Genomic DNA, 11,286 nt, shown 5'->3' on the forward strand with positions numbered 1-11,286 from the left:
ACACACACACACACACACACACACACACACACACACACACACACACAAACACATACTGTGTACATGCTTGGAACTTTGGAAGAGGGTGTCAGTTTTCCTGAAACTGAAGTTGTAGATGTCTGTGGGCCACCTACTGGTACTGGGAATTGAACTTGGACTTTCTGCAAGAGCAGAACATGTTCTTAACCACTGAGGAATCTCTGCAGAACTCATAACCACACTTTTGAGAGTCTTGCTGTGTAGCCTTAGCTGGCCTGTAACTCACTTTGTAGACCAGATCAGCCTTCAATTTGTGGTAATTGTATTTCTTCTCTGCCTCTTGGGGTTACAGGCATGCACTATCATGCTGGCTGAAAAATAAATTTTAAAAAATTTTTCCAATGAAAGAAATGTATGATGCTTTAGCTTTTTAAAAGAGGAAAAAAGTGTTAATTTTTGGAAGTAAACTTAATTACTGCATAGGAGACAAAGGCAGTTCAAAATGTCCCCAGAGGCTTTAACATGACCATGTTTGAGAGGAAAAGCAGTGGTCAAGACTTTTATTATGTCAGTCAAAATGAGTAGCATCATAACTCTTTCCAGATACCAATTTATCATTATTGGACACATTTCAAAACAGATAAAACTATTTCTTGAGTATTTTCCACCTGAGGTGTCATGATGTTATCATCAGAATTGACTCTGCTGTGCTTAAACTAGGGCATTAGCTTAAAGAACAGCCTGTTTCATCACTCAAGACTCTGAAGAGGGAGAGGCCCTCAACTTGTACGCTCGCTCGCTCAACACTCTGTAACAATGGCATACCTGTCCAGATTAGTGCCACCAGAAGAGTAGTCTTTTGATCCAGCTCTGCTCCCATAGAATGAGGATGACTGTAGAGGTAAAAGCCCTACGACACATGAAAGAACACTTACTGCCTAATTTAACCACCCAAGGGCATCTAATAAGATCACACAATTTATATTTAACTCTATTCTTAATACATGCCCATCCAAAAGATCAGTAATACTGTGAAGAAAGTAACAATAGTAAAGCAGTGTTCCTCTGCCTGAAAGCTGTTCTAGGTCCTCTCTAATCCCTTCCCCCTTTGTCCTTAAGAGCTTCATATGTACATATAATGAAGTCACCTGACTCCCACTTCCTTGCTCTCACTCTCTCACCATTCCTGCAAACAACCCTCTTTTCCAAGAGGCACCCTCCTGCTTTGTGTCCTCTGTGTGTGGCTGACTGGCTGGTTTCCACAGCTTAGCTTTTTGTGTCTTACATAGCAGAAGTTCTTTTTTTGTTTTTTGTTTTTTTTGTTTTTTCCAGACAGGGTTTCTCTGAGTAGCCCTGGCTGTCCTGGAACTCAGAGAGATCTGCCTCTGGGTTACTGAGATCAAATTCAGGTCTTCAGGCTTGGTGGGAAGTATTCTAACCCACTGAGTCATCTTGTCAGCCTTCTTTAAAACATTCTTGTCAATTACTGGTACAAGTTAGTAACTAATGACTAACACTATTCCTGAACAATGTACAAGACATGTGCTAGCTTAATATAGTCTATCATATAAACAAAAAATGAAACCATAAATAAAGATCAAAACTTACCTGATGTTCGATTTTCTTCTGCCTGTTTCAAACTCAGCTGCTTTTCTCTACTGCTGGCTAAATATTTTCTTGAAGGGTCTGTCATAGCTTTGTTGTTCCTACAGTTAAAAATTTTAAATCAATATAGGGACTCTTTAAAGATATTCTTAATTCTCAGTGAATTAAGAACTATGAAGATAGCCTTTCATTAAGTCAAGAACCAATATAAACTATGACTCTAGCAAATTAAGCAAAAATAAAGGAATATTTTAAAATAATTAAAGATAGAAAGATGATACAGATTTTTCTTGGCTAAAAGCAAGATTGGGGGTTGGCCAGACAGCTCACTAAATAAAAGGCTTGCCACAAAGCCTAATAATCTAAGTATGATCCCTGGATCCCACAGAGAAGGTAGAGAACCAACTCCTGCAAGTTGTTCTGTGATCTCATGTAAGACATGTTATGTGAATACGTACACACAAAGTAATAAAATCTAAAACTATTTACCTGAGATAAGAACAATTAAAGATGTCAACTATCCAGTACTGATGCTTTGTGGTTTTAAAAAATAAACTCCAAAAAGTTCTTATGTCACATATAATTTGAAATGCTACTTAGAAAATATAAACATTTCAACTTGTAGTACTTAGTAATTTTAAGTGCATAAATACAAAGTTAAGACTTTCTTCTTTGAGATAGGGCCTCTCTATGAAGTCCTCGCTGTCCCAGAACTAGTTCTGTAGACCAGGCTGTCCTCACACTCACAGATCCACCTGCCTTTGCCTCCCAAGTGCTGGGATAAAAGGCGTAAACCACCACAACCGGCTTATAATGGGCGTCTTTAATTCCAGCCTGCAGAAGGCAGAGGCAGGTGAATCTGTGAGTGTGAGGCCAGCCTGGTATATGCAACAAGTTCCAGGAGAGCTATAGCTATACACAGAGAAACCCTGTCTTGAAAAACAAAACAAAGGCATACATCATCACATCAGGCACAAACTTAGGCATTTTAAATCTTGATGCCTCCTATTATTTCCAAGTACCTGAAAGCAGAGTGTCTACATAAATAAAATCTCCAAGCTTTGATTGAAATTTCTAATTTAGGAAAATCACCATAAATTAAGCTTGTAGCAGACAATGCTGTTGCTCTGCACATATTCCCTCTGACTTCATTTTTGTGTCCTCTGTTTCACACCTTCACCCTACAACCTGTCATTAAGAAATATAGCTAATCCTTGCACTCAGGAGATGGAAGCAAGAAGGTCAGGAGTTCAAAGGCAGCCTGGGCTACATAGTGAGTTTGAGACCAGCCTGGGTTACATAAGATCCTTGCGTCTCCTTCTCTCCATCCTTTAATAAGCTTGGCCCTGTAATTAATTTTCTTTTTCTGAAAGAAAAAACCAGAAGTGTTTACGAGTTCTGATCCTAAGTCCCAAAATGTCTTTCAGATTTCTAACTCCTTTGAATCTTGCCATTGCTATATGTATAATTATAGGCTTGCTTTCTAAATGGTGGAAAACACATGGTTTAATTACTTCAATTGATAGCAACTCTAGGGTCAATAATGAGTAAAGATATTCAAATCTTCCAAAGCCACTTACTGATCACAGATTCATGAGAAATATCAAAGGGTCTACATGAAACTGGTTAAGCCAAGTTCAAATAAGCTGAAGTGACTATAATTTATAAGCAATGATTTTATTGTTTGTTTTTTGAAACAGGCCCTCTCTACATAGCCCCGCTGGTCTACAACTCACTATGTAGACTAGGCTGGTCTTGAATACAGAGATACACCTGGCTCTGCCTCTTGGATGTGTGGATTAACAGTGTGCACCACCACACCTGGGCAACACTACTTTTTAGGCTATAATTTAAAAACACTATATGGAACATGTTATACAGTAGTAGGTAACTGCTATAAGGGATATGAGGTAAAATGTAGCCATGTAGACTACAACACTGACTTGCTGTTACTATGAGTATTGATCTGTTCAAGAGAGAAGATGGCAGGCTCAGTTAAATGTGGAGTCACTGGCCCAGAGGAATGAAGCAGGTACCTGAGATTTTAGAGCAACACCATCCTGTCTGCAACAAAAAATTCTAAGTTATCTGTGAGTTAAAGTATGCTACTCTTTTCAGACTACTAGGTCCTCCTAGAAAATGAGCATGTGGTTACTAGCCATTAAGGGACTATGTTACCAGAGGCATCAAGAACTGCTGCTATCATACTCTAAGGTCAAAGGGGCACAGTAGCAACCTATCATAGGAAATCATTGGCCCAGTCTCAATATGTTTAATTCCAGGTATGATTATAAACCTAGACCTGATCTGAACGTTAGTACAAAATGAAAATCAACTATAATCGGAGGAAAAGACTGTGTTGAAGGACAAGGGTGAGGAGACAAGTTCTAAGGAACATATCGCTCCACTGGCTCTGTGTGGACAGAAAGAGTCATGGACTATTTACTAACTAGCTGGCAGCAAAGGATTTAGATGGATAATTAGGTACTAAAAGATTAGGAAGAAATGATATACAGAGGAAATAAATATATGGAGAAGTATGTATGAAAAATACCATTTCATATGCTAATTTTTACAAATGTCTGAAATGACCCTTCAAATAGTAGGGTAACTTATCTGGCAACTCAGCAAATCTCTGTCCTTAGCCATTCTAATTTTTCTGCCAGAGATCTAATTAAAACAGCGATAGTGACAGAGATAAAATCTATAGTATGGACTTCCCCTCATCAAAATTCAGCTATTGCTACTGCTGTTGTATTCTAACTAGACAACAGCAGAAATTGGTGAATTTGACTGATCCCACTCTTACGAAAAACAATTTGTCACTTGGTTGCAAATGATTTTACCAAAATCCTTCCACCCTAGAAAAGACTATAAATGAGCCAGAGATGTCTCAGTGGGTAAAGATACTTAACACCAAGTCTGATGACCCTCAACTGTGAAAAAAAAAATGTTGTTTGCTTTTAGGTCAAGTTTACAGTGATTTTTTAGGGCAGTCCCAGGAATCTAACACTGTCTCTGAAAAATACACCAAAAGAAAACCTAACAGTATATACTGCCCTATTTGGATTGTCATAACAAAATACCACAGGCTGGCTACAACACCAGTTGGTTTTCTCAGTATGTATGCTGTTAGGTATAGGGTCATGGAGTCAGCAGGCTCAGTTTCTGGTGACCCCTCTCCACCGCTTGTGGATGGTTGCCTTTCCACTATGCCATCATATGGCCAGTGTGCATAGAAAGAGATTTGGACATCTATTCTTCGTTTCAGTCCTTTGGGAATCAGAGCTACACCTTTAAGACCTCATTTAATCTCATCTAACTCCATAAAAGTCCTAGCTCCAGAACCAACTTTGGGATGAGGGCGTCAACAAATGAATTTGGAGGTAGGGAATAGCTTCTTGATGTCTTTCACTCACTCACCAGAAAGAAAGAGAAGTGTTGTGATACCTCTGAAAGCTTATGTTCACAGAAAACCAAAAACACAACCCTGACAAGATCACCATCAGGGATGCAGGGATGCTGACACTATTCCAGCTTCCTACGTGATCCTACTGCAGATTGCATTAATACTACTTCTTCTAAAGACATTCTTCCAGGACAACTTCAAAACAGCCAGATCCAATCAGGATTTCACTTAAGCCTCAACTTCCTCAGCATACAGGAACTGGACAACAAATATTACAGCTGGCTTTCTTAAGTCTTAACCATTTTCCCATTTTTCTTGGGCCCCAAAATCAGCGGGAAGCAATTTAAAGAAAACTCTATTCTTTTCCAAAGAGGTGGGGTGGAGGAATTTTGTTCATTCATTGGATGTTGGATGTGTGTCGTCATTTAAGGGGAAAAGTTATGGGCTGGAGAGATGGCTCAGTGGTTAAGAGCACTGACTGCACTGACTGCACTTCCAGAGGTCCTGAGTTCAAATCCCAGCAACCACATGGTGGCTCACAACCATCTGTAATGAGATCTGATGCCCTCTTCTGGTGTGTCTGAAGACAGCTACAGTGTACAGTGTACAGTATATAGAAAATAAATAAATCTTTAAAAAAAAAGGGGGAAAAGTTACAAAAAGTTAGGGTCTTGCACAAGGAGGAAATAAAATAGGGAGATTAGATTTGGGGATTTCTTTTTCTTTTTCCTTTCCTTTCCTCTATCCTTCTTTCTTATGTAAGGAGAAGGGGGTTGAGAAGAAAAAGGGGGGAAGATATAGGAAAAAAAAGAAGAAAAAGAGGTAGAGTATTGAATCTCCTCTTAAAAAAATTTTTTATACTCATAATCTTACACTGGTTTAGATCTTTGTATTTTGATGTGAAATTGAGGTTATATTTTGTTATACTGACATAGAATTTGCATGCTGGTACAAATTTAAAGGTTATATTGGTTTAGATTATTATATATCAATACAAAAACTTAAGGTTTTTTTGATACATAGAACATATGCATGCTTTTAATTTTTATGAGATATTGTTCCTATGTAATCCTTAAAGTTGCATTAGTCTTTTTAAATAGCTGCATTCACAAACTTTTAGGGATGACTTAAGAAATAGAAGTTAGAGGGCTAGAGAGATGGCTCAGAGAGGTTAAGAGCATTGGTTGCTCTTCCAAAGTCCTGAGTGCAATTCCCAGCAACTACATGGTGGCTCATAACCATCTATAATGTGATCTGGTGCCCTCTTCTGGCCTGCAGACATACATAAAGGCATACATACACTGTATATATAATAAATACATAAATCTAAGAAAGAAAAGAATAGAAATACAAGTTAACAGACGGTCAAACTCACAGTCATGTCAGATACTAGTCTAGATCATTACAGAAATATACATCCTGGGTTGAACAGATAATAGGTAGCTAAAGAAAGGCAATATTTGCTTGTTTAGATATGCTAAGAATAGATAATATGGTCTTCAAAAGCCACAGAGACGTACAGAATATGGCATTTAAAGATGTTTTTGTCAGCTCCTGGCAGCAACCCATATAACTTGAAAGAAGATGATGAATATTAAAGGGCCTCCATTTGGAGAGGGTTTCATTTGTGGCACACTAGCCACTGAGCAAAGAAAATGCCCTAACTTCATCTGCAGACAGAATGCTGTCCAGAAAGGACAAACAGATGCAAGGAAGTTAACTGCCAAGGCAGGGTAATCAAGTCCTTCACAATTCCTGCTTCACAAAACGTCTGTCAGATATTCTGGACCAGAAGGCTGAAGATGATGCTCCAATATTTAGAGAATATTGGTGACTACCTAGGCAGTTAGCTATCTCTGTCATTTCTATAATTTTTGGAAGCTGTGTCCCTGTGCTTCCTGCATACTTCTTAGGTCTCTGATGGGGTTGAAGACTAGATGATTATAGTCTTACTATAAGCTTAAGTTGTTTAGGATTTAAGATGTTCTAGGTCTAAGAAGATGTTTTTAGGACGTTAATACAGGTTAGGATAGAAAATGGTTTAGATGCAGAACACTGAACTCACGAAGATAAGATAAATGATAGAATACTTTAAGTTGCCAAACATAAATGCATTAGATGTTATGAATGTAACTATTACCTAATAGTTTTCATAACTGCTTCATAATTGTTCCTACTGTATGTTGTTTATTATTATAAGAAAGAGCCTTTTTAATTTAGGGAAAACACACTAGGTTGGTTTGATGCTGCTTGAACATATAGCCAGGAGAAACAGGAAGTAACAAGAGACACTATGGCTGGGGAATAAGTTTAAATAGCTCCAAACCTGCCCAGTCTAGGCTTACAATTTGTAAACAAAATACCTGGATTCTGTGTCTTTTATACAGGCTATCTAGACTTATAAATTCGTTTTACAGGGAGGAAGGCTAACAATAAAACAGTGGCCCAAAAAACATTTGTTGAGCTGGGTATAGTAACGAACACTTGTAATCTCAGCACACAGGAGGCTGACAAGCTCAAGGCCAGTACATACTTAACAAGACCTTGTCTCAAAGACAAAAAAATAAACAAGAAACCCAAAGAACAAAAGAACTATTTATTTCAAGTTCTTCAGCTCTGTTCTTTCTCTAAGTGCAACAAAAGGCAGGATCAGAGTTGTGCAATAGAATGACAAGAGCTAAAGCCCCCATGAAGTCTCTGGCCTAGTATCACCAAGACACTTTATAATAGGAATGATTAAAAATTAAATACTGCTACTGCAAATTCTGCCTAGGAGTTTTAACAATTGATGTAAGAAGCTCTGGTCAAGTGCAGCAAAAGCTCTTAAAGGAACTTACGATGATGAATCATTTTCCTTAGGATAATCTTCAGTCAGCTCTGAACCAGATAACATTCTTTTCCTCTTTTCAGTGCTATGGAGAACAGATTTTTAAAAAGACTATTTTTACAAAGTCATAATTCATGTCATCAAAAACAATAAACCAGGGCTGGGAAGAAAATTTGACTTAGTAAACCACTTAACATGCAAGCACAAGACCTATATGAAAGCTGGATTTGAGGGTGTATGATTATGACCCCAGTGCGGGGATGGTTCCTGGGGCTTGCTAATAAGTTCCAAGCCAGTGAGAAGCCCTGTCTTAAAAAAAAAAAAAAAAGGTAGATAGCATCTGAGGAATGACCCCCAAAGTTGTCTTGTGGCTTTCACACACATGTACAAATGTGCGTATGCATCTATACACGCACATCCACCCACATCCGGACAAAAAAAATCAAAAACATGCTCAAAGATAGAAAAGCAAAAGCCTGATTCTTTACACTCTACTTAATATGCTGTTTGTCTGCATGTTCAGTACATGTCACTGATGTAAATTGATGACAAACACTTGTAATTACACATGAAAAATGTGTTCTATACTTGCTGCTTTCTTCCCCTTGAATTTCTCAAAATCCCAAAAAACATTTATAAACAGGTTCTGAAGGACTAATAAGTCTTTCTTACCGGTTTTCTAATAATCCTGATCTAAGGGGTGTTGATGTCAGTGTCAAAGAAGGAATAGTCCGGGTAACAGCCATTCCACTTCCGGTTACAGTCTTAATTGGTCCTCTACCAGGACTTCCAAGAACTTTTCGAAATGGAATTTCATCTTTAGTTTCTAAACTTCCTCTTTTTGAAGAGGCCTGTAAGAATAAAATGTGACATAGTTAAATCTTTGACTTAAAAACATGTTTGAGACAGGACTGCATAAACTTCAGGACAACCTCAAACTTGTCAAGCTTACCAGAGGATTATCTAGAACTGGTCCTCCAGCTACTACTTCCTAAGTACTAAGATTATAGACATGCTCCACTATATCTGGCTTATGGAATTCCAAGGGGCAAATCCAGAGTTTCATACGTGCTAAACAAGTCTTCTAGAACTGAGCTGCACCACCAGCACAATTTTAGTTTTTTAGAGCAACAATTTTTATGGAGAGCTAAAAAAAAAAAAAGCACAACCAGGTATTTCTTTCTAGTCCAATCTCTTTGGTAGAAGTCTCACTGTGTGAAAGTATGCCTCTGTGTGTGACACCCAGCACTACCACTGAGCTTCATGCTCAGCACCTATGAATATATTTATAAAAGATCTCCAGGAGATTCTATGATGCAGTCAAGTGTGAAAAACTGAGTTTGACATCCATTTTCTTGTATTTTGTTTATGATTTTGAGAAAGAATCTTGCTCTGTAGTCCCAGATAGCCTAGAACTCACCATTTTCCTACCTGGGCCTGCCTCAAGTGCTAGGTTTATGAACATGTACAACCACATCTAATTCTCCCACAGTATTCTTTTAAACTTAAAACTCTTGGGGCCTGCTGATGAGATGATTCAGGGGCTAAAAATTTGATCCCCAGAAGCATGTAAAATATAAGGAGAGAACCAACTCCACATACTTCTATACATGTTTTGTGGCATGCATGCAGCTGTGTGCCCATGTGTACATGTACACACATGCCCGCACGCACGCACACGTGCATGTGGCGCTAAAGCCCAAAGCAGACCTGGATACAGAAGGCAAGAACTCATTCTTAACTACTAACAATGACAAAAGCCAAGAATGATATCTGATGCATGCAATTTCAGCGTCTGGGAGGCCTCAAGGATCCTTGTAAGCTCAAGAGCTGCTTGGACTACATACTGATTTCAGACCAATCTAGACTACAAAGTGAGACTAGGTCTCAAAAGGTCCCTACATAACAAATAAAACTAAAGAAAGACATGTTCTAGTGATCAGTATGCAAAGTGACCTTTGTGGAAAAATAAATTCTGCTTATGAGATGAAGTGAAGACAAAGACTGGGGATGTAGCTCAGTGCTACATGTCTAACATGCCCAAAGCCTTGGAACCATGAAAGAAAAATAAAAAGGACAAGAAATAAAGAAGGATGGAGGTGATGTCATATTAATATCTGATTGATACAACTAAATACCAAATGAGGTATACTAAATAAAAGTCACATGATTCTTGAGGGAGTCAATTTAGAAATAAAGCAAACATACAATAATGGGGAGAAAGATAACCTAGAGTCTACTGTCAAATGAATTAAGGGTATTTCAAGGATGGTGGGTGTAGTTATGTGAACATATCTGAAAGTAGCATTTGAGATGAATGTTCAGCCAGTGGTGTTTTATATGTTGACATTAAGAATTATATAATTCTGAGGCGAAAGAGATGGCTCAGTGGTTAAGAGCGCTGATTGTTCTTTCAGAGGATCCCAGTTCAATTTCCATCACCCACATGGCAGCTCAAAACTGTAACTCTTACACAGATATGCATGTAGGCAAAACATCAAAGCACATTAAAAAAAAAATCTGAGGAAAAATTATATAATGCCTCTATGGAACATACATCCAAATTACTTTCCTTTTATAGAATTATAACCTCAGGATAAGAAACAAACCTCAAGATGAATGTTTGTAAAGCTAAATTCAAATGGGTGGTGTATTTTCAAGGTTTATGGGTGTGGCTCAGCAGCAGAGCACCTAAAAGTTTACACAAAGCTCTAAGTTTAAGCCCAAGCACCACAAAATATTAAATTCTCAGATTTATAAATCAAATTAACATTAAAAGACATAGATTAATGAGTTAGAGATGACACAAAAGTTAGAGCACTGGCTGCTCTTTTAGAGGATCCAGGTTCGAGTTCTGGCATTCATACGGCAGAAAACACCATCTGAAACTCAAATTCCAGGAGATAGGATACTATTTTCTGGCCTCCAAAGGCACCACAATACATACATGGTGCACACAGAGGTAGGCAAAATGACTATACACATAAAATAAAAATTTTTAAAATTTAATCCAAAAGGTATTGCCATTAAATATTTTATACAGATACAGACAGATATCATCTCTATTATCCTATCCCTAGCCAATGAATGGTCAGTGGAGTAATGTGAACACATTTCAGAAGTAGCATTTGAAATGAACATTCAGCCAGTGGTGTTGACATTTATATGGTGACATTAAGAATTACTGCCAGGCAGTGGTGGCACACACCTTTAATCCCAGCACTTGGGAGAGAGAGGCAGGTGGATTTCTGAGTTCGAGGCCAGCCTGGTCTACAGAGTAAGTTCCAGGACAGCTAGGGCTGCACAGTGAAACCCTGTCTTAAAAAAAAAAAAAAAAAGTTTAAATGAAGAATTAGAATTATGTGATTCTGGGACGGAATTCCACTACCTATTTTCCAACCTGCTGTTTTTCCCTTATTTCTCTCTCTCTCTCTCTCTCTCTCTCTCTCTCTCTCTCTCTCTCTCT

The 11,286-nt window shown here is 38.1% G+C and overlaps 1 protein-coding gene across 2 annotated transcripts in view; it reads right to left on the reverse strand.

Moving 5' to 3' along the window:
• The window catches only part of Usp37 (ubiquitin specific peptidase 37), a 60,005-nt gene that overhangs the window by 38,674 nt on the left and 10,045 nt on the right, over positions 1-11,286 (reverse strand). For both annotated transcript variants that reach the window (XM_028760646.1, XM_028760645.1), the window contains exons 4-7: positions 8,493-8,671; positions 7,831-7,905; positions 1,588-1,685; positions 805-889 (exon numbers count right to left, since the gene is read on the reverse strand). In XM_028760646.1, coding sequence (XP_028616479.1) covers positions 805-889; positions 1,588-1,685; positions 7,831-7,905; positions 8,493-8,671 — 437 coding nt within the window. The remainder of the gene's footprint in view (positions 1-804; positions 890-1,587; positions 1,686-7,830; positions 7,906-8,492; positions 8,672-11,286) is intronic.

Source organism: Grammomys surdaster, unplaced genomic scaffold (genome assembly GCF_004785775.1).
Source record: "Grammomys surdaster isolate TR1022 unplaced genomic scaffold, NIH_TR_1.0 126546, whole genome shotgun sequence".
NCBI lineage: Eukaryota > Metazoa > Chordata > Mammalia > Rodentia > Muridae > Grammomys > Grammomys surdaster.